We start from the raw sequence: 27,875 nt of genomic DNA on the forward strand, positions 1-27,875 counted from the left end.
CCCCCCCCCCCCCCCGCAGGCATCAGACGTGACGTCTGAATCGAGAACAGAGAGTGCAAATCATCACATCGGAGCAAAACATCGATTGTCAGTTTATCTCATCTGAAGAACATTCCCTCAGTCTGTTGAAAAGAATAAATGTGAGGAGGTCCACATTGCGTAAGGTCTTGGGATATGTACAGAGTGGCACAGCTCAAACATACACCAGAGGTTAAAGACTTACGAGTATTAAAACTCCATCCATCCAGGACAGGAATCACCAGAGATACAAGTTACATTAAAATGTGTGTCCAGTATAAAAAAGGCCATCAGGGATGAAATGGTTGAGATGTTTGCAGCTTTGTTCAGTGTTGTAACTGTTAATTCCATCATAAAAAAAAAAGTGAAGTCAGCCACATGAAGCAGACTTTTCCAGTAGATGTATAAACAATCCTGTTGTGTGACTGATATCAGGAGTGGCCTGTGTGGTAGATTACAAATCATTTCTGTTGATAACAACTGAATGGAGCTCCAGTATTATATCAATCATATACAACTGTATAAAAATGCATGTGTACAAAGTCCCTCAATTTTCTCTCCCTAAAAAACCTCACAGAGCTGTTTTCAACCATGAATAAATAAAAACAAACATCCTGGTCCTCACTTCATATTTTTGGATTTGCTCTTCATTCATTAAAAAAGCTAAATATATTTTATCTAAGCAAAAATGATACAAAAATGTATATTCAGATACTGTGTGTAAATTCAAAATAGTTGAAAGGCATAAAAAAGTAAATGTTAATATCTTCATATTGTTCATAAAGGCAGAAGTGATCTTGTTGTATTACAGTGCATTACAGGGAGCGCGTTCAAGTCTACTAAGGCTAAAATAATCACTGACAAGCGTGTGTCCTTCCAATTAATTAACAAAAGGGAAAGCCACTGACTGAATGTAAAATTATCAAATGAATCAGTATGTACATTTCATTTCTACTGGACAGAATAACACACCGAGACTCAGAGCCGCTCAAATAATACTGAGTGAATGTATGGACGTGGAGACTGTGCGCAGATCTGATACCAGGAGAATTTAGCAAACAATGTTTCAAATCATCTCACTTAGCTGGAAAGTCTCGGAATATTCAGGCAGATTTTCTAGTGTGATCTACAGTTCCAGCTGTTCTCCAGATGTTTGGCCCGACAGCGATGCATATAAAGCAGCTTGGTTCTCCCCCTCAGGGCTTGTTTACAAAGTGTAGGTGGACAGGATGTTGTCCTGACTGGAGGAACGTTTGTACCCGGACGACGAGCTGAAGTAAGTCTCCCCGTCGGTGCTGGTGTCGTCATCATCATCGTCGTCCAGAGCGTTGAGCAGCGGAGCAGAGCTGCTCTTGCGCCTGGATGACAGGGAACAATATTACAACTATGAAACTGAAAAGGTCTGTGAGAAAAATCCTAAGACTGTATTTTGTGTGTGCTTTACCTGATGTCGCTCCTCAGAGCTTTGAGCTGACTCTGGAGCTGCTCGTTGGACTCCTGCTGCTCGTCCAGGTCCCTCTGCAGCTTCTTCTTGCCGTGCTCCAGTCGGTCGATCTCCTCCTCGGCCTCGTCCATCTGCCTCTTCAGGGCCTTGAGACGCAGATTCAGCTTCGAGAAGCAAACATGGAGCACACATTACAAAATGGTTAAAGATCGGCAAACAAATATTGGACCTATTATTGAATTCAAGGTGTTGGAGTGTGAATGTGTACATACCTGGTCTTTCTGATCTTGCATCGAGTTATGCTCTTCTTCCACACTCATCATCATCTCTTTAACCTTCCTCTCTAGTCGCCGGTTGACCAGCTGCAGGTTGGCACGCTCCCTGTAACACACGCAGACACGTTACCACACAGACTGACACAAACACAAATGAGTGAGATCTTAAAAAACGACCCTGAAATGCTCCATTACCAGCAGATCTGAACTTAAATAAATCATCTAGTTGTGATCTTTTTAAAACCAACCCGTCTCGAGGTCATCTCCAAACTAAACCTGAACCTACTTTTCAATCAAACCTCTCTCTCTCTTTCTCCACCACCTCATCTTTACTCCCAGTTGTGGTCTCCCTCTCACCTTTCCTCTCCCTCCAGTCTCTCCTCCAGCTCCTGTACGCGATCCTCCAGCTGTGCTACCACGCCCTCTTTGTTGGACTTCTGGGAGTTCTCCATATGAGCCACTCGACTCTTCAGGTCTTTATTCTGGAGAGGTCGGAGAGACACAAGTTGTGAAGTGTTTGAAGTGTTTTTAAACCACAATTATATCCGTGTGTAAAAAAAATAAGAAAATAAGATGTGAGGATGGATACAATTAAAATGAAAATGGTGAAATGCATGAATGAATTGAAGGAGTGTGTGCTTTGAACTGAGTTTGTAGAGAAACACTGTGTGTAGTTGTTGTCCTCCCGACAGGAGAGTGTGTACCTGTCTCTCCAGAGCCATCTTGTCACACTCCAGGTCCTGTCTGCTAGCTCTCTCCTGCAGGAGTTCATTCCTCATCTGCTCCACCTGTCAAGCCGAGTCCAGACACTGTCATTGCTACGCCCCCACACACCCACACACACACTCGGATGACAATTATTATCAGACACTGTCTGAGTCTCACCCGCAACAGGAACCACTGTAGCTCGCAGTGAGTCAAAACGCTAAACAACACGAAACTTAATGCGGAAAGACCTGCAGTTAATTGGTGATCTGGATTTTCTTGTTTAGATGCATTCCACCTTTAGTTGAGATCCTCAACTCTCTGTGAAAACTGGTTGGAGTTGAAAGAGTCACCAAAGACTGTAGTATACTAAATGGCTGTTGGCTTTCAAACTGTGAAGAAATGTTAATTTTTAATTCAAGTTCACTTTCTTACCAACAGATAACATCAAGATCCGTGGCGTCTGTATGGAAATTGGTAAGATGTATTTAAGTAAATTTTTTAAGTATTGGTACTTTATTTAAGTAGATTATTTTCCTGGTATACTTTTAACTTTCACTCCACTACATATATAAGCAAATATTTGTACTTTCTACTCCATTATGTTACAATGCATTGCGTTACATGTTCACATAACCTTTTATATTTCTAAGAGTAATCAATAACGTAAGGTTAACTGGTTCACTGATCCAATGTGGACAGGAAGCCTTAGACCCCGCCTCCTGCAGCAACAGCAAGTACTTTTACTGTTAATACTTTTAAGTTATTTTTCTCTAAAGCAAGTACCTACTTACTTTTAAGTGAAACAAATTAAGACGGTATTTTAGTTTCCCATGAGTACTTTTTGGTCTATTTGTTTGTACTTTTACTTCAGTTTTAGGTTTGAGTACCTTCTACACCACTGGTGTGCAAAGAGTGAATAAGTAACTACCAGCAGCTCTGTCCCATGCTGATGAAATCCACCTACCAGTATTTCTAAAACTCACAGATTAACACATCATAACTTGTTTGTGTAAAAACTTAAGCTCAATGACATGTTGTGCTTATGTGTGTATTGTAAGCTGTAGAGGCTGATAGGCAGAGTTTGTTACCAGGCTACCTTCTTACCCCTGAATCCTGTCTTAAGTTAACCCTTTACGTGATATGAGACATTAGATCTCATATCATTTTCAGTAAGAATGCTTATAAGTGTATTTTCTAAAACGTCAAATCATTTCTTTAATGCAGGTGTCGTCCCCACACGTTAAATCAGCTCAGAGAGGCCTGACTGCTCAGTGACATCCCAGCTCAAAAGGAGGGAGGATGAGAACAGATCGATACAGTGGGTGATGCTTCTTTCTTTGTGAGAGGAGCTAGGAATTGGTGATATTTTATGCCAATTAGTGGGTGACAGTGGGCTGCTCTGATGAACGATGGCCCCTATAACTGGTGCACCCAGCACAGTGCTTGAGGGAGCTGAATCAGCAGACTGGAACATAGAGCGAAACTAATCTGCTTTGTGAGAGACGGCAGGAGAGGAGAGGGGAGATTACTCTCATTTAGACAGGAGAGGAGCACCTGGTGCCAGGAGAGACGCAGGTGTTCTTCCTGCTGCCTCCGCCGCAACCCCCCCCACCACCCCGTCGCCATTCACCACCCCCACCCCCACCTCGCCTCCCCGCAGACAAGAGAGCGCACACACCGGCACATACCCACGTGTGCGCCTGTGTGTGTCTGTGTTGGTGTGTGCGTGTGTGCACCACTCAACCCTACTCCATCCTGACTGCACAAAGCTCCAGCGTTGCCTTGACAACCGACCTCAGCCTCATGCTGAACCAATGCCACTTGGTCACAAAGCCACTCTTCTTCTCTGGGCCAAACATTTTTTAAGACGGAAACCATTTAGGGAGATAAAAAAGAAAAAAGAAAAACTTCACTCATCCAAACCAAGCTTCTGTGGCCGTCACTAGAATTTGGTCAGAACCTTTGAATCAGTGTCAGTTCCAGACCGAGAGGAACCTGTAAGCAAAACGAATCACACCATAGTTTCACATGTGATGGAGCCTTTAAAGTTGCCATGACACTAACTACTGGATAAAAACATTAGCATAACATTCAAAACATTTCAAAAACTACAGGATCAACATCCTCCCGCTGATTAGTAAGCATTCAAACAACAGTCCTACAGGTCACTGTACTTTATCAAAATCTTACTTCACAGTTTCTCCGTCAGCAGCTTTATCACACAGGAAGGAAAAGTGGAGCAAGGATTAAAAAAAAAATTCAAGCCCAATAAGTGGATTTGCTTTCGAGATGAAGTTACAGAGACAAATTTCCAAGTGAACTCCCCAACCTGAAAACTTGAGACATTTGGCAGCTCAGGTATTTTGGCTCGGGCGCTGCATTAAGAAGAGTCTTTCGTGACAAAGATTGGATAGACGGAGCTGAGACCACGCTGGCAGGCCACCAACCTGACCGATCATGCAAGATCATCTTACAAAGCAATAACCGTCCACTTCACCCAGAAAAGAAATAAACTGGGAGTGTGGATATTATGTGTAAAAAGAACGTAAACTCCAGAGTGTTCTCAAGCACCAAAGCACTGATGCAACACACCAACCTGCGTATGAATAATGTGAACTGGCTCTTGCACGACTGTATTTGACGCCTGAATTTGTTCGGCACAGGTCACTTGCTCCTCGTATGTAGAGATTAGCAGTTGCAGTTATGATGTTAGAGATGGAAGACAAAGTAACAGGAGGTCTGGATATAATTCACAGATTGAGATGGAACAGAGACACTTCTATGTTAGGATATGAACAGCAGGTCGTGACACAGGTGAACACTGATTATGAGAATGTGTGTGTGCGTGTGTGTGTGTGTGTTTGTGTGTTTGTGTGTGTTACCTGTTCTCTTCCTCGGTCGATCCTGTTCATCAGCTGGTCTCCACTTTGATGCTCTTCAGCCAGGTCCAACTCCAGCTGAGAAACCCTTTCCTGCAAAATGAATGAAGTAAGTGTTGCCATTTAAATACTTAAAAAAAAACTGTAGCTTAATCGTTGACCATTAATGTCTTCTAGTGAGTTCATATATCCTAAATGATTATCAGAGGCTTATTTTTTCACAATTTGACATTAGTTACGATATCTGCTAAGGACAAACCCTGTATCGGTGGCTTTACTTGGCATCATGATTTTACCTCCAAGATTTTGATGTGTCGCGTCTTGTCGTCTTTAGCGTGAGCGTTGGTCTCGGTTTTCGCCTCCAGATCGTGAACCTGGTTCTCCAGCGTCTTCGCCCGGAGCTCAGCCTCATCTCGTTCCCTCTCACACTGACGGATTTCCTCCTCACGGCGGGACAGCTAAAACAAAATAAATCCACATTATTCAAAACATAAAAAATAACTTTGCTTTCGTCATTTCTTATTGATAATAATAATTATAAAAATAATAATAACTGTTCCTAATTGTGACACATTTGATCCCTGAAGATCAGTAGAACTCGTTGGGCCTCAGTGTGTCATTAAAGGACCCGCAGCATTCTTTAAGTACCACTGCAGTTAGGATGTATTAAACTGTGCACTCATGTTGAACCTCCATGTCACTGTTATACATGACGCCTACTTCATATCAAGTCTTATTATGTAGTGATGATTGACAATTTAGCTGCTGCTTAGCTAAATGATTACATGGTTCTCCGGAGTGACTAATGAATCCAACATAGCTACTGTACTGTTTACCTCAGCAGCAGAGCCCCCAGAGCTACAGACCTGCCCCCACTCCATCATGCTTATACAATGAAAATTAATCATCTGGCCTAATTTCTCGCCCAAACAAATATCTGCCCATTAGCTCGGAATTATTACATATTTCATCTTGTAAATACTTGGGTTAAAGCTAATTTAAGCAACGGAGCTGAAGCAGAGCATGCAAGGACTTATTAATAAGTGTAATGGGATAATGGCACAGTCTCCCTCGGGCCCTGGATATCTATGCTTGTAAGAATTTAAGTGAATTAATGTGATGATCATTCAATGAAATAGGTTCAGGGAATGAAAATTATTTATCGCTGCTTTTATTCTGCCTTCTTGTCCTGATCTCAACATCTACTTGGTTTAATAAAGTAAAAAAAGAAGAAGAATGTGTTCAGCCTACACTTGTTATTTTACTGAAGGAATCCCAAGTTCACATGGGTGGAGATCTACTGGGCATTTCAGAGAAACTGGAAAAGTGGACTCACTAGGCCAAATCCAGAGCAATCAGTTTCTCGGCAGAGGCGGTGGAGGAGGATGTGAATGGAGCCAGCACAGCTTTCACAACAATGATATCACAACAATGACATCCTCCCCTTCCTGAGCAGCAGCTGCACCAAAATACATTAGCTTGGACATAGAGAGGAAAAAAGGAAGAACCTGGAGGATACTGACCTCATCCTGACATATACACTTTACTACCACATGACATGTCTCCAGCTGTAATAACTGTGAAATAGAGTGGCAGCTCATTATGCGTGATGGATTTAGTAGCTTATGACAACAGGTTCCAGAAGTTAGTTCCTCCCGGAGAAGGAAATGTGAGGAAAAGTGTTAAAATCAAAAAAAGTCTTTGTTAAAAATGTGCCCAGTTAAGCTCTCATTATAAACAGACCTTTGTGTTATCAAGTGTAGAGGGAAGGGGCATTGTGTGTATCCTTAAAGGCCTGATTGATGCTTTTTTTAAATCTCACAAAAGACTTGAAAATGTCTTTTTTAAATGTATTGACATCTTCATTGTTAACATCGACCTACATTACATTTACAGTCAAATTCTCCTCATTTAATGCCACATTGCTGCCTTATGAACAGGCGACTAGAACACAAGACAGGAACAACCATCTGTTTTAGTTTCTCTTCCTGTCTAAAACAGGACATTTGAATTCATTAAAAACGTATCCAAGAGTGATATTTGCTCTGCACCACTGGAAAACAGAAATAACTAAAAACAGCCACCAAGTCATGATCAATTATATCTTAAAATGTTCATGTCAAATCTTCAGGGTTTCTGCTGGGTCTAATATTTAATAATCTGAATTTTAAGGCCTTAAATAAGTTTTAAAACATTAAAATGTTATGTACTAGGTTTCAAATACAGTCTTACAGGTCTTTATTATGTTTGAATTATTTTTAAAGCAACTTCCTTGTTCCGTAACCTTTTTGTTTTTTTAAGAGAAATGTTTTGGTAGCCTGCTTAGATAATAGACAGCACTTTGTAATGAAATTTAATCAAATAAAAACAAATGGTATTTGAGACTTTATTTAGGATAACCACAAAACTGTGTCTGTGTGGCCATCCTAAATAAAGTCTCAAATACCATTGTTTTAATATTACTGCCTTAAATTAATGCTGATAAATGATTAAGAGTAATCTGAGCCACCCCCTTTCTGACCTATATTATCAACATTCATCAAGTCCCCTTTTCAACCAAAACATTCTTCAAATTCCAAAGTACTGATAGGAATAAATTGACTCAGACAGAGTGGTTTCACAATTATGACGTGACGTCCTCACAAAGGGATTCGGCACATTTCCATTTGAATTCTACCACAAAACATAAACATTCATTTCAATAAAGACCAGAGATCTTTCTGAGCCCTGACTCGGCTCACCGACTTCATTTTAATACCATGTTTTGGGTTGGAGAGGACGGCGGGGAGCAGAAAATACCAAAGTGATGACACCGCTCTCTGAAAGCAGGGGATGATGTGCGTGGGAGGAGATAAACTGGTTGAGTAGGAACAATGGCTCGTCATCTGCTGCTCTGCATGGGAGGGCTCAGTTGGCCTGACTAATGATGGCCTTGAATTGACCACTCTCACCAAGACAGCAGTGTCAGCATTCAAATGTGTGTTTCTGCTGTGAGTGCCCACAACGTTAGAGGAGGCTGGTGTAAACCCACTGTTACCTCTTCCTGCAGGGCTTTGGTCACCAACAGGTACTTGTCCAGCTCCTGCCCTCGCTCCTTCAGCAGCCTCTGCAGCTCCGTCAGCTCCCGGCGGTTCTTCTCTTTATAAATATCAATCTGCTCCTGCAGCTCCCGAGTGGACGACTGGGACGCATCCACAATATCATTCATCTACAGGCGGACAGAGAGAGAGAGAGAGAGAGAGAGAGAGAGAGAGAGAGAGAGAGAGAGAGAGAGAGAGAGAGAGAGAGAGAGAATTGTGAGAGAGGAAGAGAGCTGCAATGACACTGAAGTGGCTCAAGAGTAAGTTTAGGATTTTCATAGCAAAACTCATTACCACATTGAATTGATTTCAATTATAAAGTTTCCAATCAACCTAACCCCAGTGTGCATGTCCTGACTGTGGGAGGAGGCCGGAGCACCTGGAGGAAACCCAGGGAGAACAGGCCAACTCCACACAGAGAGACCCCAGCCAAACCGGGATTCAAACCTTGCTGTGGTGCAACAGTGCTTATCACTGCACCAACGTGCTGCCACCTTTAGCACACCCTGGTCTTAATAACAAAAGTTAAATAATTGAATGCTTATAGATGAAAACTGTCTATTTCAACCCTAATGCAGAACCTATGAGGTCAAACAGTATCATTGGTTTGTCGTTGGTCTTCCTGAGTGACACCATGTCCTCCGTCGGGTTAAAAGTATTTGTAATAAAACTCACCAAGTCAAGACGGCCACTCATGAGGTGACTGGTGGTTACAGGTTGAAGAGCACTCACCTCCTTCTGAAGTTTGTCCACTGTTCGGTCCAGCAGCCTCCTCTCATCCTCTATGTTGTTCTTCATGTTCTTGAACTGCTCCTTCTGAGTCTTCTCCTCTTGTAACCGCTCCTCCAACTCCTTGTGTTCGCCGCTCAGTTTTGTCAGGTTCCTCTGCAGCAGAGCACAGTATTGAAGGTGTGAAACCATGCTCATGGCATTAACACACATTCCTCTATATGCAGTGTAGTTTCGTGCTGCTCATCTCACCTGAACATCCTCCAGCCGCAGGGTCAGTGCCCGGTTGGCACGCGACATCTCCTCTTCTTGCTCCTTAATTTCTGCCAGTGACTCTTCAAATTGCTTTTTCTCTCTCTGTTAAATGGACAAGGTTAGATATAATTAAAAATTTCATTCAAAATAACATGTGACAGTGTACAACTGAACCAGCCGTTCTGAGTTACTGACTCCCTCTCCATTCATCTTGACCCCTCACCTCCAGCCTGCTGGCTCTGTCTCCCAGCCTGCTCTCATGTAGCTTGGATTCATCGATGATGCGGTTGAGTTTGGCCACCTCGTTTTCCAGCTCCTGTGCTCGCCTGCGCAGCCGTTCGGACTCCTGGGTCAGCCGCCCTGCCTGGCCCTCCACTGCACCCTTGGCTGCCTCCACTTCAGCCTTCTCACGGACCACTGCTGCGCTGCTCTGCAGATCAGAGCGAGGCACAAGGCTTCAGTACAAAGGAAGCAGGAGTCTGTGACACTCGACATAAAGTGGAGCGATGCATGATGGAACATTTGAGACTCTCTCAAATGTCTCAGGCAACAAAAAGCTGTTGTAGCTTTCTCACTGAGCTTTTCATTCTGTGGAGACACAGAATAAAGTCTCCCTCTGTAATTCTCCAACATTTCATAACTGACCAAGTAATGGCTAAACTAACTAAATCAGAGCTTGGTTTAGCCTCTGATGAGGCTAAGTCAGCAGACAAGCAAGGCAGACCTGCTCATCTCCTGTGTCACTATTGTGATATTTTGCTGGGAAAATCATTTTTTAGACAGTTTGTGACCAATTCAACAGGTTTTAAAGTGTTAGTCTGCATGTTTGGCAGAGACAGAGTTAATGCAGAGTGATCAGAGATATCCCTGTGCCCAAATTTATGAATGAAGTGTCGGCTTTGTCTGAAATTGAGGTTGGAGAGACGGAAGTATAAGTCTGCGAGGGAAGGCGAAAAGAAACCTGACAACAACCAGGTGACTCAGTCTTCACGACAGATAACAGGTTTCGGCGGAGAGTTACATCCGTCCCGTGAACCGCGACCTTGGTTGACAACCATCTTGCAAAAGTTTGTTTGGAGCATGGAGGTGGAATGTTAGGAAACTGGTTTGTCAATTTCCTGTTTTGGACAGGGGACAGGAAGCTGCTGTCAAGCAGAGGAGCAGAGAAGACATCTTTGTCATCGTACGTCTCTGTTGGAGTCATCAGTCCCAGCTTTACAATGTTACACAACTGAAAAAGCTGAAAAACTTAAACGCTCAATGTTTATTTGAAGTATTCAGACATGACCAGATGACTCGTTTGTGATCCAATGAGTCAAACCACATCCGGCGTGCAACGCATTGATTCGCCCACCCACACATACACAGATTGACAGTAAACCTGTCTTACATTGTCAGATTGGCTAAAAACAACACTGCATCCTTACACCTCCTGTGCAGAAGGGTAACCGGGGCCTCCCTGTTTCAGTGCTGGCAGGCCAGTCAGACCTGTTTTCCCTGTCACCACAGAGCTGCCTCATCTCTGTCTCTCTGGGTGATTTACACTTGTTCACACTAGCAACTCAAAACCAGGCTTTGGCCTATCCAGATTATCTCCAGATTGATTTGACAAAGTCTAGAAAGTTAAAAAAACAACATATGAAACATATTTTTTGCAAATCAGATCCAAACCACATTTGGAGAGTTTGATATTTCATTTGGACCGGTGTGTGTGTGTGTGTATCTCAAATGCTCAAGTATAAATTCAACGCAACACACAACGACATTGTCAAATGCAAAGTGATGGTAGTTACGTAGACATGACGTCTATGTTTTTACCAAAACAACTAATGCTGATGACGTCTGGACTAGAGTGTCGGTGCCAAGTTTGACGTACTTGTTCTTCTACAGTAATCTGCCATAGTTACAGAGGAAAGATACCACAGACGTCATAGGTACTGGGGATGTCATTAACAAGGGCAGCATAATAAAGCTGATCTGTAGCCAGAGAGAATAAGGATGGCTTTCACATAAACAATAAGAACAAAACAATAAGAACAAAACATGGAATGGCAATTTGACAAACTAAAAGCCAAAATGCGAACAGTGTTAACAGTTTGCAAATGAAACCCACATTTGCAGTTTTCTGAATTGAGGCATATCTAGTTTGGTAACAGAACACCGTGTGGCTTGAGTTATTTTGTGTTACAGCAGATTCCTCATTTGTTTTGAAATTCTGATGATTGCTAAATCTGTTTATGGAACTGCACCAAAAAATGTTCCCTGGTTAAGGCCTCATCCCTCCATGTTTGGTGCACATTGCTTCAGTACTCTTGTGAAAACTATGCTGAAGAATAAACAAACAGACAAAAGTGTAAGAAGATGTCATCGTATGGTTTGATTATACGTGGTTGGGTTGGTAAAGGGGGTTGGGTGGGACGTGGGGCTAAACACAGCTTTCACTACAATAATAAAGCTTAGATAGTGTGTGTCTGCATTGTGCCAGTGCTCCATTTTAGCAACATACACATAAAGTTCAGCCTTCACACTTCTCTGCCTGTCCCACTTCCCACACTGGGTCATATGAGTTAAAAACACCTCCACCACAGAGAGGGAGACACTGCTGCGTTAAAAAAAAAAAGGACGTGCGAAGAATCCAGTGACTTCAGCCTCTTTTACACGTAATTTACAATCCTGTGCATGAAGACCATTAGAACCACACATTAGCTAACTAAGTTTACACTAGTGTTTCAGTTTCATGTAAATCTTCACAAATGGATTATTAACTACAAAAAGAGTGAAAATTCATTTTAAGAGTTAAGTCCTTCTTAAAGTTGACCAAACAATCACCTATGGATTAGCACTAACAAAACAAATCACTTCATCAGCTATTAGACAATAGTTTGTTCATTCGTCTATTTATTAGAATTCGTCATCAGTTCTTTAAACACAGTGATTTAACAAAGAGACTAACAACTCAAGCAGACGTCACTCTACAAGTACACAACCAATGAAGAATATGTGGTAATATCACACCACTTGTATATTTCTGTTTCCTTTGCCTTAACTCAAAGTTTGACTTGGGTCTTTCTGTGTGTTCACACTGTTTGTCTAAAGTTGCACATTAACTAACTTTGGGTCTTTGAAGCGAGGCATGAAAGTGGAGCATGTGTCCCGTGGTCGTGTGCTGTGGTGAAATCTTGGCTCGCAGTTATATCCATCATATATATATATATATCAATATAGGAATATAGGACTCATCCCTATATCAGGTATACTGGATTCAAAAACATCAAGTTGAGAGTTGTAATTGTGTTTTTTATGTCATTAGACAGTCGGTTATTGACTACTTAGAAAAAATGCTTTTGGCTCTGGAAAAGGTTTATCTATAACCAAAAATGAGTTAGTGAAATAAAACTGACCATGGCTGTTCAAAGTACAGGTAACTTCCAGCATCAAATTAAAGAAAGACCTACGTTGGCAGTGTAGATGCCTTGATTGTGGTTGCCAGCACAAAGTATGAGTTACACATACAACAGCTTCACTCATTAAAAGCTGTGCCTGGACCTGAGGTTAACTGGAACAGAGGGCCTGTCATGGTCTGAAAGGAAAGACTGAGGTTGGAATGAAAAGGTGACGGCTGAGAAGCTTTGGCATTTCTTTGGTGAAAGGAATCAAATCTTGTCTTGTCCTCAGAAGAATGGAAACAAAAACCTGCTTTTAAAACTCAGTGCAAATCTAAGCTGCATGTTCTCCAGGGTGTATAACAGGAAATCACAGACAGATCAGTGATAAAAAACTGTACTGAGATTCTTTGAAGTTAATTAAAAAATAATCATACAAATCACATTTAAGAACGTTTGTGTGAAAAATCCTAAATCCTTCACAAAGAACCAAATTTTACTCTTTGGAATTTAGCTGTTGACCCCACATGCATCTCAACTATGGCTTCAATCATCATGATCAGTAACTGCAGACATTGAATATATGTGTATATTTACTACTTTAGGGTTTCTAGATTTTTTGGGGAAAATATTCAGCAAAATCCTTAATTGTTACAACATAAAACTGAATCATGGATCAGAACCAACTAAATCTAACTCAAGCAAAGTCTTAGCAGAAAAACAAAGAGGACAGAAAAAATCCATGTTCAAGTTTTCCAGGCCAAAGGCCAAAGAAGACAAGGTTTGTATAAACCTGGGCGAGAAGGAACCGCCCAAGATCCACATCCCACACAACAGCTTGAAGACTCGCAGCACAAACAGAGCTCTTAACCCACGCTGTACACATTTACAATTAAGTAAGTCAATATTTTGGAAAAAACATTCAGATTCATTTTCATCTTGATCCGACAGAACATTGTAAAACAACAAATAAGAACAATGTGAACGATGTGAAAAATGAACAACTACACCCTGACAACCTTTAGAAGCCTCAGATGTTCTTTTTCATCTCAACAGGGGCGCGTGTTCAACCTGACTCCTGACAGAGGTTTCGGCAGAGTAGGCTTTCACCACTTCAGCTCTCAGAGGCAGCGAAATGAAGGAGAAACAAACAGAAACATCTCACACACACCTGACCCCGATCTGGTGCAGCCACTTTCGCAACTGCGGCATATTCACTTCATGCTTTTCCCTGTTTGATGTCATCAGTCTATAAAGTTATCATTAAAGCCATTTGAAGAAGCAGTATTTCTGCAAGGATAGATAACTGTTTCCTTGCCGTCTCTGTCAAGATCCAGAAACGCTCTCCATCATTTCCTTCCACGCTCGCTGCCCTCCGTTTCCATCCACGCTTCTCCAGCCACCTGCTAAATCAGCTCCCAAAGCTATGCTGGGAAATAGAGCGCTATCATCAAACACACAGACTCACGCAGGAGTCCTTACTTTCAAAACAAGCCCGAGGGGGAACTCTTCTCCGGCTACGTACTGTAAGTTTGATGATCAGACAGTGAGACTTCAGTTCACACGCCGGCAGAGATTAGTTGAGAGGCAGGCTGAGATATGGATGAGAACGGCACGGGCCAGAAACTGAACGGGCGAGTGGGAGATCACTGCAGAGTCTTGTGTGGATACTGTGGAGTAAGCTAATGAAAAAATACAGCGTTGGGATTGAGGTTACAGATGAGAGCGTGATAACAATGTGGCCGTGTTGCACACTGAGGCAGTAGGTGAAACACAACCAGAGCTGGAAACAGGGAGATAAGCACAAAGCTCTGTCTTTACAGTCGGGTGAGGGGGTGCACGGCCGAGACCAATTAAAGCCTCAAACACTGAGAATCTGGAACGCTGCAGAGATGGAGATGCAAACTGCAGCACCATGAAGAGGCAAAAAACGAAAAAGATTGGAGTCTCTCCCGCAGGTCAGAGCGGGTACAGTGTAACAGAGCTGGAGCGGAGGGGAGAAGGAGGTCTCCAGGGAGCACATTCTCCACTTTGACCCCGACATTCCTGAAACAAACCCCTCTCACGACTCACCACACCTCATCTTTCAGCATTTTTTGCATAGTAGCACATGCTGACAGTGAACAAAAGATGAAATCTACTTCCAAAAGTGCTGAGGTCTCAGTTGGTAATAGTTGTTCGAATAAACAAAGTAATATCTTCGATAGAAAGAATGACTAGAGATTTTTTTTATCTTAATAAAATTCCAATTATTTCAGTTGAGTGAAAAACACAATGCAGCTTTCAATTTAAGACACAAAACAGGCCCCCTACTCCTTTCAACTGGGTTGGCCACGCATCCCCTATTCTACAACATACTGACCCACTTATTCAGCAACCCCCACTGCTATTATTGTGCGAAACAAACTCATCATTCATCGTCGACTGAGGTCCACAATTACCCCCGCTCTTTCAGGGCACAAAAAGAAGAGGGGACACGACGCAACTCGAAAATGGCAGCTCATTAGATTAGTGATGGCTTGCCACTGCAATTAACTAGTATACAGAGCAATTTAGTGCTCCAGTTTCCAGCATTCTTCTCCGCATGGGCTGCTCTGGTCAGCGCAAAATGTCAGGGCCACACAAAGACCAGAAGCAACACTTTGGTTGGAGATGGGGCAAAAATAATGAAAAGATGTACAGTTCACTCTGGCTCTAATTTTTCACCCTGACACAAAGTGGAAACGTATGTGAGACCTTCTGAGAACCGGTAGCTCAGACTGTCAACGTTGGATTTCAAAAAAGATTTAAGTTCCATGGTTGAACTTATCTCATTACTCTGCATGGTTTGTTTTGGTATCTGTGTCCATCACACAGTGTATTTTCATTAGACAGAGAACGATAATGCATAATATCTTGAATTACATGGTGTTTGTTACTTACATAACAAAATCATGCTTATCTCCTTCAAAATTAGATAACCTGAGTGTCTTTTAAATGCAGATTTATAAGATCTTATCATCAGTTTGCACACTGTCCCAACACAATCAGCATATATAAATACATAAAGCACAAACGGTGTCTGTAGAGATTACATTGAGTTGATGTTTTTCATAATAACTGATATGCTCAGTCTTTTAATCTACAAAAAGTCTCACAAAGTCTTACCCGAGGACAGAACATCAACTCAAGGACAAAGAAGAAAAGGCTCCAGTGCTTGAGAAGTCTTTTATATCTTAAAAGAGAAACAAACAAAGACTTCATCTCCCCAAGTGTTTACAAACCACGGAGGGTAAACCCCTGATGACATACTCCCTTGGGGGAGCAGTTCATCTGTTTAACAAAGGGAAATGTTCTAATAGACTCTTGCTGCAGAGACCTGCTGCATGTGGACCCCCAATGAGTCGACAGGAAGCCGAGAACAAGGACGACTTCCACTCTTTGGGACAAACAGGACACACGTGAGTCACACACTGACCGACAAAACATTGTGTCCTCAGTCCTTTCAGTGTGCCGTGTCCTGCCATGCACCGCTGCTCGACTTATCTTAACTAACCTCCCACAGTTTCCAAAACATTAGCTCATAGAGCCTCACTGCTTTTTCTAAAAACAATATTTATATTTATTTACTTTAAATCAATGGCTAGTTCATCACTGGTACTGTTCTCCTAATATCTCAATTTTCATGTGCAGCTTTTCAGGGATGTCTTTTTTGCAGATGTGAAAACAGAACTGGGTGTTTCCAAGTCTGTCAGGGCCTTTCATTGAGCTACAGTGACCTTATCAGGAAAGTACAGATAAATGTCTCTAAATGTTATTATCAAACTTCATGAACAATGTTCCCCCATAGAGCAACAAGCTGAGAGAGGACACCATGTCCACATTTGACCGGTTTGAAAGAAAAATGATGACTAGCTACATTTCACTGTTTGTTATATTTATGCAGCTTAAGTGTGTGAACTCGAGTAGAGTTTAATTTCCATTCATTTGACAAACGTCTAACACTCTAGAGCAGTGGATTCTATCCAGTCAGTGTTTAGAGAACTTTGTGTGCTATTTTATCATCGTTGTTATTTGTCATCAGTCTTTGAGCAAACCAGCTAAATCAAATCATGGGCTCACTGATGATACGTACAACATGTTAATTACCTAATTACAGGTCTGGGACATTATGTTGTTGAATGATAATATTATTAATTGCTGGTTTTATAATACCGGAAATTCAAGTAATAATTTGGAATTTCTTTCACACTGATCTTTTGGCTTTTGGCTCCCTGTCCTTATCTTTGTGAGAATCCATTCCACAGAAGAACAGCAGTTCTGGTGCTCTCTAATGCACCTACAGCACAACGTGCATGACAGATATGCAAACACAAACAGAAACAGTTATAGCTCCCCATGATGAGATGCTTATCTCAACACTCCTATGTGACTGGGTGTGTTCCGGGAATGGGGGAGGGCCGGAGAGCGAAGGAAATGAGGAAGAGGGGAGGTAGAGAGACAAGGGGAGGAGGCTGATTACCTGCTTGGCCTCCTCCAAAGACGTCTGCAGCTTGCTCATTTCCTTCTCATACTGGTCCCTCATCTTGTCTATCTCCTGATCATGAGCAGCAACTTCCTCCTTCAGGGCTCCTTTCAGCGCTGTCAGCTCCCTCTCTCGCCTCCTCAGCACTTCCTCCTGCTCCTCCTTGGCCAGGAGAACTTCCTGCACGTCCACCTTCAGCTGCATCATGTCCTGTGGAAAACAAGGGCGGTTTGGTGTCTTTTCATTACGGCTGAATCTGCAGAATCAGACCAGAGTTGATCAGCCAAGTATGACTGTTATTAAAGATAAAAAATGCAGTATTACAATTTAAGACAAGAGAGAATGTAACTATTTGGAAATAATCAATATCAGTTAAATCATTTTTTAGATATGTTTCAATATTGTAGTCCCTTCCTTGTTTGTTCAATAAGACGGTTTATTCCGTAGTGTCTCCAGAAAGAAATCGTTTGAAACAGCCTTCTCCATAGAATTGTTTCGGTTTTTCACAAAGGTTTTCTGCAAACGTACTTTGTAAAAGCACTAAACTGACATGAGAACATGATGATTTGTGTTTCTTCAATGTGACAGAACAATGAACACTGAGCATTACCGCCATCATCATGTCTTTCTCTCCATCGTCAGCTGACTTCTTGGCCGAGTCGAGCTCATCATGCATCTCCGACAGCTGGTCCTGCAGGTCTCTGATCTCCGTCTGGTACTGCTCCCTCTCCATCTTCACCTGGAACAGTCTGGCACACCACAGAACACGTCACATCACAGGGCAGGAACCCTACATACTTTACATCTGCACCTACACACCCACACACCTGCACCTCAATTCCCACATACATATGGGAACACCTGCACTGGGTCTGAAAGCGAGGCATACATACTGCCGAGGTTAACATGAACACCTGACCCAGGGCAAACCAATAATGTGTAAAATGCCTCTACACGACAACACCAGGGGAGAAGGTGATAAGTGATGTGCAGCACCTCAAACAACTCACCACACGGTGATGTTTACTGAAGAGGACGATCTATAGAGGGGAGCGACCAGCAGCTGAATGGCTACAGCTCATGCAATACAACTGTCCCTTGTTAAATATAAATCTGGTTCTAGCCCTGTGTCCTCCTTCTGCCTTTTTCAATATCTAGTGTCCAATAAAATACAAAAAAGCTCTCAATAATAGTGAGAAAATTAGAGTTGAATGTTTCCTCAAACCTTTGATCCTGGATTCAAGAGATCAACACTAACCGAACAACCGGTGCATGATATACATAAAGGGGGTGGAAACTGAGCTACGTGTTAGAGTTGACACTTTGAATAGTAAATGAATCACCTAACTCATATTAATGAGAAGGGTCAAAGATAAACCTTACAAACCAGAGAAGACACAAAGGTCTGTATAATTAAACAAGACGTCCTACACTGATCAGTGAGATAACGTGTGGAAAATAAGGTCTAAATCAGCAGCTAATGAATAACACCCTAAGCTAATTATTATTATTATATGACATGTTGATGTTAACAGTAGCAGCAGGTTCTTCATTTCATCTCCAAACAAGGAGTTTCACAGGAGACTGTAAACTAAAAGGGATTCATGTTATTCCTTCTGTGGACGATCCTCTACAAATCAGTTGGAATCAATAGTAAAGCAACAAGAGCCCGATCCCTCCCAAGTTTCCCAACACAAACATCACCAGATGTGTTCATTGAGGCTGCATACAAACAAAACAACCAGGATAGAGATGTCACTAAAGAGAGCTGAACTCAGATGTTCTGCCTCCAATCCACCAACCTTCTTCAAGCTAGATTTATTTTATTATTTTACTGATAATTCAAAAAGTCAGCAAAACATTCTGGAAATGCCAAATATAGCTAATCTAGGGATGCATCTATGCTGCTCATTACTGCCCGGCCTCTCTCCAGTGTGGTTTTCACTTACTCTTCGACTGTGTTCTGCAGCTCAGTCTCAGCTTTGGTCAGTTTTGCCTTCAGACGCTTGCACTCCTCTAAGCTCCACTCCAGTTCCTGTTGCAGATCCTTCAACCGTGCTGCTGTCCTCCTGTCCCCCTGACTCTTCTGATGGTGAAATATTAAATAAATTACTTTTTGGCATTTGGACTGAATGGATCAGACCACCTCAATGAAGATTAAATACATTTTACTTAGCAAAATTTGTTTTAAATATTACAAATGACAGGACAGGATAAAATTAACTAGACTTATATATAAATATATAAAATATGGTAAAGTGATTAAAAGAAAGTACACAGTAACAAAAGTAAGATGATCAGTGAAAGCCAAGTCTTAAGCCGATAGCTAAATAAAACAGAAAATCATAAAGACAAATAGAGTGATGAGCAAATGTAAATAGAATCATGACAATATCAGCATAAGTAATTGCATCATAAAAAGAAACTTTCATCTCTATGAAAGTGCAGTTTATAAAATGTGCATGTTATAATAATTGACAATTGAAAATGGTTTCATCCCCAAGTCAAATGGATTCCAGACACTTTAACTTACTTTTGATGCAGCACAAACAACAGTGTTTTGAAATTTGTGTTTACTGTATTTGAAGTTGCAATAGAATTTTTTTGTTTATATAATCATTCTGACGTGAAAGTGGATTGCACAATATCATTGTTAGAGAAGAAAGACACCACTGGCATTTAGATTGGCCCACTGTAAGCCTAGCTTTGGTTTGGAAATCTGTCTGGCACTGGATACAATATCTCTGGGAAAAATAAAGGTTTGATTTACAGCACAAAGAAAGTGGATCTGTCATGTCCCAACCAAAGCAGGAAGGGCAAATAAGGCAATGAAGAGGAAAAGTGAAAATAAGCAAAGCCAGAGTGAACAGGCATTCATTCCAGTAGATTCTAGATTCACTTCAGCTCCAGGGCTTGAGCGAGCTCTGCACTGGGTTGGCATCATTTCTTCTAGATCAATAAGTAGCATAACCTGAGGACTTATTATTACTGGAGGTTTTCCTCTGCCTTTATCCTAGCACTCAGTATGGAAATCAAAAACAAATAAAACCATCGCCCATTCGCTTTCTTTTTCAGTTGATGAAAATGTGCCTTTGTGTTAAGCTTAGCCAATCATAACTCCAACCAATAGTCCCAAAATGTCTCTCTAAATTCAACAAGTTGCACAGTAATCCCTTAAACCTCTTTTCCAACCACGATTAGAGGATATGCTGCTCAAACAACAAGTTCAGTAATAAACTGACAGGCCAACATAAACAAGCTGGAGTTAGGAGGCAGAGTCAGACGGCTGTTACCGTGGTTTGATCCTCAAGTTGTCTCTTGACTTGGACCATTTGTTTCTCCAGTTCAGCGTTTTGTTCCTGCAGAGCTTTGGCCTGTGCCGAGACGTCCAGCGACTGAGAGAAGATCACAGAGATTTAAGAACTGGTTATTTCTTCTTTGTTGATTAGGAATAAAAATACAGATTATTTCGACCCTGGCACTCAGCGATTTAAGTAAAAGGTAAATATTAAAAAGCTAAATAGTGATGTGATATTCTGATATTCAAAGTACACAGCCCCACTGCCAAACGCTTGGAGGCTGAGATAATATGCACAGTTTTACAGGTTCTCATAAAATGGATCTGAAACAACAAATGTCTTCAGGGCTTTAAAGCAAACCCGGATGTTAGGATAGCATTCAATGTTTACTTTGACATTTCTAATATATTTGTTGCATTTATCTACCTGTTCGATATTAAAACATTCAACCAGTCAACATTTTAAGAGGCCAAAACATCTCCCACCCAGTTATTGTAAAATCATGAAGGTGTAATTTAACAATCCCAAAGTCTATGATTTGAATATAAATATATGCAAAGATCCCCTCTGATATGTAGTGGACAATTTCTCACTTTGTTGTCGCCTGGTGCACTCGTAGTGGCCCGAGACTTCAACGTCTGTATCTTCTCAAAGACCAGGTTGACCTTTCTCTTTGTCGTTTCATCGTTATCGCTGCTTCTACAGAGACACACACACACACACACACACACACACACACACACATTAATGCACACTGTTTACTTTAGGTTGAAAGCAGCCCTCTCACAGTGGTTGGGGGTCAAGAATAAACACCAGACTGTTGGGTCATGAAGGCTGGAGCTGCTTTGAAGTGTAACCTCACAGCACAAACCACCTCATGATACCCGTCTAATAAAGTAGGAGGCACGAGAGTGGAACAATCAAATGTACACGCTGTTAACAATTGTTGAAGAGTCACATTCCATCACCTGGCTGATTAGGAACCAGATAATAATGATGGAGCAACTGTGCTTAAGAAACATAACAATTTCAAGTCATTTCAAATTAGACATAATCATATTGTTCACTCCTGATGTTAAATAAACACTGAAACGCAAGAAGGAGTTTGTTTCAAATTATCATTAAATTGCTGGAACAAACACTTTATTATTAACAGACCTTTTGATGTTTTCTAAAGAAGCCTGGATTCACAGCACTTGGTCTCATACTGGCCACACCCATACATTACTTCAGGCCTATTCTCTCAAATGGAAACACTGTTTTTCTTATTCTTAAAAAAGTAACAAATAACAGTTGTTCTAGTCAGTAAAAACTTCCCTACACATCAATTTTTTTTTTGTCTTTGCTGGTGAACAGCAGGCATTTCTGAGTTTATCAACAGATGTTTGAAACAATAGATGATGTTCTCCACCCACAGAGAAAAAAAACAACATTTAATCCTTTGGTTTAAGTGAAGAATCAGATTCAACACAACTGGAATTTCAGCCCTTTCATATGCCAGAAGTTAGATATTACTTCAATAAATTACAAGGCTGACACAAAAAGCCAAACCAACCCCCACAAAAACTCCCATCTCCTCATACAGATGATTTCCATTAAATCTTTATAACCCCTGGTGGCGAAATGTCTTCTGGGCCTTGGGAATGTAGGTCTGTTTCAGCCCCTGCACTTCCATCTGTGCTTCCTTTCCTTTGTCCTGTGACTCCTGACCTGTGGCCAGACACACCCAAGGAGTTTCCTGTTCTTCTATACTTTACCCCAAGCCTGTAGCAAATGCAAAAACTGTGGAAACCTTCAAACTGTCTCTCACTTTATAATCATGTGCAACTAATGCAGAATATGACTTAAATAGCGTTTGAATTCAACCTACTTATCCAAAAAGAATTGTTTGACTTGATAACTTAAATAAAAGGTGTACAGTATGCACAGATCTTCTTATATGGCCTCTTCTTTGACCTTTTAACCCTTTTTAAATGCCTTACAGACAGTTAGCGTCTGATTACAGAAACAAACAGAATGCTCACACTGCAGCTAAAAAGACAGCAGAGAGAGAAAGTGGGATTGGGTAAGAAAACATACTCCAGACAGCTGGATCCCTCACAGCCCTAGATGCGAGGAGGGGGGGGGAATTCAGAGGAGCACATTCCTTCACTTTTATCACAAACAGTTGAGCTCTGATAAAAACCACATATATGTGCTCCCCCACGCAACCAGCTCTACCTTCATGACGCATGGGCGTATGGTGCAACATGATGATTAAATGCTTCAGCTGGAACAAAATGCTCAGTTCATGATTCAACTAACATCCAAAACATTTTCAAAACACAAATCAAGTATGAGTAAATTTAGAGCCTAAGATCAGAAAAGCTAAAATAACTCACCCATCCTTAAGGTAACTGAACAGAATTTGTTTGGCTGTTTCTTCATGTGTTTGTTGTGACAGCTCTTGTTGACCTTTCAGAAGATCAGGTGTCGCCTGGATATGAGAGGAAATGAAAGAGATCTTAACAAAGCAAAAGGAGGGTTCGCCTCTCACACGTCTTCATTAAAAGGAGTTAACATACAAAGATGTGTTGGACTGAGGAGGTTCAGGGTTAGGGGATCTGAGGAGGTAAAAGAAAGACAGCAATCAATGGCCTCATACCTGAACATCTGCACTGGGTTTCTTGTCTGCACTGGTAGCAGAAGGTCTGGATAGCGACGCTGACGCTGATGTCGTCAACATCTTTCTAGCTGAAGAGGCACTGTCCTCACTCTCTTTACTGTTGAATGGTAATGAAGAGGAGCGGGTCTGTGGCTTTTTGTAGCCCTGGATGTAGCCCAGACCTTTAGTGGTGGTGCTCTGTGGTGAGCCGGGCGCGCTGGTGACGTGAGATGAAGCCCTGGAGTCGACCTTACCATCTACAGTCGTGGTCCAGGAGTCCTGACTGCCCGCCGTTTTCTGCAGCCGGAGCTGCGAAGGCCTCAGGACGTGCTCCACTGATGTGCCTGGACTGCGGCTAAACTCGTCCATGTAGCTTGAGCCTGCACGCGGGCCAAAGGCACTATCAACACTGCGGGAGCGTTTGCGGTCCTCTGGATTGATCCTGTTCCGGCGCCCCGCCCTGCCCCTGTGGTGGTGGCTGCCGTCTTTGCCATCAAACTTCTCAATGAGTTCATCAACGGCAGGGATGGAGCCTGTGTCGATGTCTCTGCCTGATCCAGGGAGGAAGGGGATGTAGCGTCGGTTCTCATGGCGGTTGATGCTGTCTGCATACAGAGCCTCCATCTGTTCATCCACCAGAGCCTTAGAGCTGGAGGATGAGGAGGAGTGACGGGAACGGGAAGAGGACTGGAGAACTGGGCCACTGGAGTCCGTCCTGCGTAGAGGAAGGACATCAGGCTCACGGCGGGCCCGCTCCAGGCTGGAGTTGGTGCTGCTCATGGAACTGGGAGATCTGCATGAGGTCTTGCTCTGTCCACCATCACTCGTGGGACTTGACAGAGCGGAGGGGTGAGGCTGGGCTGGAAGCACAGACTGGTGCTGAGTTTTGGGGGCCGGCTTGGACTGAGGTGGATTCACGTTGGGGACACGAGATCTTGACTGGGGCTGAGCTGCTTGTGATTGTGGCTTGGTCTGAGGCTGGTCCAGAGGCACAGACTGAGGCTGTGCTCTTGGCTTTGGAGGCGCTCTCTCACTCAGACTCTGGGATGCTGGTTGTCTTTTCTCTTGCGAAGCAGGAGCTTTATTACGATCCATGCTCGATGACCTGGTGTTGGACGGAGCAGGTTCAATGGATTTAGAGGAGAGACTGCGGGGTTCCTTCCCAGTCTCAACCACAGGCTTTGAAGTCAGGCTGTGGATACCTTCAATGTTGAGGGAGTTCCTATCTGGATCATAAGGCTGCAGGAGCTCAGGGTGCTTCTGGAAGTTCAGAAGGGCGGAGGATTTCTTTCCTTGTGAATCAGAGACACCATTTTGAGTATCAGCATTATGCATCATCTTCTGAGACCTGTACTCAATGAAGGGGCTGTCGGATCCAGCCTCCTTGCCTCCTTTGAAATCATACTCCTGGTAGTTCTCAATAAAAGAGCCCTCTGCGTCAATGTACCCATTACTGTTCGGGTCGATATAGGGTTGAGGACCCTTTTCCTGGTTGTTGAGGACTACATAGGGGTGTCCGTCTATACCCTGGACTCGGATGCTGAGACCGTATTTCCCAGCTCCATTACTTTGGGGCCTGGAGGAGCGGGACCGCTGCGTTCCATTGTCGGGAATGCCAGTCACTCTGTACGACTCCATCAGGAAGACAGGAGGAAAATAAATCCCTCTCCCTGGATCAGGTGGCCCACCTCTGGAAGCAAAGATTGACAGTCAGAAATGAGACACTGCATAATTGAGTAAAATCAACAATTGATTGACGGCTCCACAATCAGCCTATAATGAAACATTAAACCCCTTGCTGCATTTAATTATGTCATCAAATTTCATTTTTTCTTTTTTTGTTTTGCATTCTTAATGCTCTGATTTGTCTCCAGGGAGATCTTTGTTGTCTAACCTCTCATTTAATCTGCTCTGGCCAAACGGGACAATAAGCTCCCTGTGTTGCCTGAAACAAATCAGAGGCCATAACATCGCAGAAAAAAATATGACTCAGCTTGAGCCACATTCATTTTAATGACAAACACTGTTTAGAAAGGCCTCACAGGTAAGTGACTAACAGGTATGGTACAAGAAAATGACTGTTTACTGTGCGTGACAGAGAATGTGGCTTAAACAGGTTAAAGACAAAGGTATCAACAGATAGAAAGCACTGAGTCAGGCCTGAGAGAAAATGTGAGAGGTCTGTCAATGTTGGAGAGTCTGAGGTTTAGAGTGGATGTGCTGTGTATGTGTGAATACGCAGTGTAGCTGATCCTTGCACTTGTAGTCTCTACACACACATGGGAAAAAGATCAACAAAACCTATTAGACTCAACTCTGTATCGTAATAATTTATAGGGCAGTCAGGGTTGTTGGAGTTGACAGATTTTCCGTCGCAGTGTGAGAACGCACCTGGTAATAAATATAAAACTGTTAATATCAAGCCGAGCTGTTAAATGTTCATGAGACAAATTTATATCTGGGAAGTGGTTGAAGACAAAGCCATCAGCAGCCAACATGTGTTCCACCAGACAATGGGCTTCTCACAGGTTCCTGTTTGCCTTGCTGATAAAGTCCCATTCTACCTGGTGTTACAATACAAAGACGCACTGAGATGGGCCAGGAGGAAGGACACTGATAACCCTGACAACAAAGGTAAAAGCAGGATGTAGGGCATAAAGATGGAAAAAGGTAAACCCAGACCTATGGACGGCTGTGGAGAAGATCTGTCAGCTGACACAGACCACGTCACACTCTTTGCCTCTGGTTGCATTGTGGGTAAAGATGCCAATTGCAAATCAAGCAGAATAGATTTGAAGTGTTACAGAATGCTTTGCTCCATCATTTGTTGACGTTTAGAAGAATAATGATTTATAAGGCATTCAACAGACATCCCTCTCGTGATTGTATTGATATTTCATCAATGTGTGATCTGCGTGAACAGGAAAGCAACCTCAGACTTTTGAACCCTATTGTATCCACTTCTAAATCGCCTTTCTGGAATTTATTAATAAGTTTATCAATACAGAACATTACAGGATTTGCCACCAAGGTAGAAAGCCACTGAGATCCTCAGATCATGTTCTCTGTATCATAATCGATTTAGTCTGTGCATGATGGCGAAACAGACAGATTTGTTTTAACATCTGGAATTTGCTGTATGAAATAGCACCTCTGTTGTTTCCCAACGGGGGGTGGACATGTTATTTCATTAAAGTGGATTATCTTTAGTGACAGAGGTCATCTTTGTCTCAGGTCGGATCGGCTGCCTCGTATGAAACACCATAGAGCCTAAAACCTATTATTGGATAAATGTAAGAAACACCTAGGACAACATGATCCTACCCCTGCTTGGGGTTGGTCCTGGCGCTTCAATTAAACTTAATCATTTGGCCGACACTTTTTTGCAAAGCAACTTCCTGCTGAGGGAAAAACCCTGAAGTGAAAGAGCTTGAAGTAAAAACTAAGACGACGTGTAGTAGATCTTGTGATTTAGTCATAGCACGGTGTTCTCATAACAAACAAGGGTGTACGGGTGTTGTCAGGGACCGGTTCAAGCTTCAGGTGGCACAGCAGACTCTTCCATCCTCATAGTTTCTTGTGCATATGACTCACAGGGACTCCAGCACAAGGTGCAACCATTTCCCTGCCATTGTTTTGAATTGGTTTTCAACTGCAAATGGAGGAAACGCTCAGTGAGTTACCCCCCCCCCCCCCCCCCCACTGTCTCCAGAGGCCGTGTGGCCTTCACTGCCTCCGGAAAGGTCAGTGCTGCAGCACAGGTTAAGGTGTCGAGGCAGATAATGAACAAAGCAGAGGTTGCATCCGCTCGTCAGTCCTGACATTGAGTGTGGAGCTGCTCACATGACTCCACGAGCAGGGCAGATCAGCTGAGGACAGGGCGGGAGAAGGTGAGAACTGACAGGAGGTCAGTCGCTCTGCAGGATTTACTCTGTGGGAAAATATCGTAAAGTTACGCAAGAGTTCACTGATGTGGAGCCGACGTGAGCGCGCAGCAGCAGCAGCAGCAGCAGCAGCAAGAGTGCTCGCGTTAAAAAAATCACCACCGCTGATGTGTTGAATATAACAACAAAAAACTACAAACATGGCACCGGGGGAAAAGTGCACTAAAACAGCAGCAGGTGAAGCAAAGTGGAGAATCGGCGCAGTTCGAGTTGACGCAGTTTGTGAGCAACAGGTGGACAGAACCCCGGAGTCAGTGTAAAACTCAGTGCGCTCACTTCACCTCTTCTCACGGCTCGTGTGTCACATTCACACGTTCAGAGTGGAGCTTCTGTGGAGTTACGCGACAGACGGAGCATCTACAATCAACACTGTGTGCTAGTTTACTCACCGGCGTCGTTTGTCCCTCCGCTTCTCTTCTCGTAAGATTTCACAGGTTTGTTTGAAAGTGTTTTGGTTAAGAGAGGAACAGACGAACAGTTGTGCGCAGCGGCCTCGGCACAGTTGTCCAACTTATCCGCTGCTCTCTTGTTTTCTGGGACACTCTCAGAATGGCTGTTTCCGAAGGACGTCCGACCGACCGGGCCGCTCCGCCTCCTGAATCAAGCGCACCAAACCATCCCGCCCACCCAAACAAACCCCAAACCAGTCGGTGGGTCCTAGATCAGAGACACTTCACACAATAAACATTACTTTTATATAGCTTAACTCATAT

At 42.7% G+C, this 27,875-nt stretch overlaps 1 protein-coding gene across 1 annotated transcript; it reads right to left on the reverse strand.

The window, feature by feature from the left end:
* Nucleotides 1-27,746, reverse strand: cgnl1 (cingulin-like 1). Its single transcript, XM_053426529.1, has 19 exons — nucleotides 27,552-27,746; nucleotides 23,219-24,908; nucleotides 22,956-23,050; nucleotides 21,168-21,273; nucleotides 20,569-20,670; nucleotides 19,225-19,361; nucleotides 17,886-18,024; nucleotides 17,273-17,485; nucleotides 9,612-9,818; nucleotides 9,386-9,490; nucleotides 9,137-9,289; nucleotides 8,362-8,532; nucleotides 5,621-5,782; nucleotides 5,328-5,417; nucleotides 2,442-2,525; nucleotides 2,095-2,219; nucleotides 1,735-1,843; nucleotides 1,463-1,626; nucleotides 1-1,376 (listed from the first exon to the last, which is right to left on the reverse strand). Exons 2-19 carry the CDS (start codon nucleotides 24,854-24,856, stop codon nucleotides 1,226-1,228), a joined length of 3,951 nt encoding a protein of 1,316 aa, XP_053282504.1. The 5' UTR covers nucleotides 24,857-24,908; nucleotides 27,552-27,746; the 3' UTR covers nucleotides 1-1,225.
* Nucleotides 27,747-27,875: the final 129 nt, after the last annotated feature.

Source organism: Pleuronectes platessa, chromosome 1 (genome assembly GCF_947347685.1).
Source record: "Pleuronectes platessa chromosome 1, fPlePla1.1, whole genome shotgun sequence".
NCBI classification, from domain to species: Eukaryota; Metazoa; Chordata; class Actinopteri; order Pleuronectiformes; family Pleuronectidae; genus Pleuronectes; species Pleuronectes platessa.

Excerpts from the sequence above, each read along its gene's own strand:
- cgnl1 (XM_053426529.1), bottom strand. The coding sequence starts at position 24,856 with ATGGAGTCGTACAGAGTGACTGGCATTCCCGACAATGGAACGCAGCGG. Across the intron at positions 20,671-21,167 it reads GTGCACCAGGCGACAACAAA|TCGCTGGACGTCTCGGCACA; the intron begins GTGAGAAATTGT and ends ATCTTCTCTCAG. Across the intron at positions 2,220-2,441 it reads AGATGGCTCTGGAGAGACAG|AATAAAGACCTGAAGAGTCG; the intron begins GTACACACTCTC and ends CGACCTCTCCAG.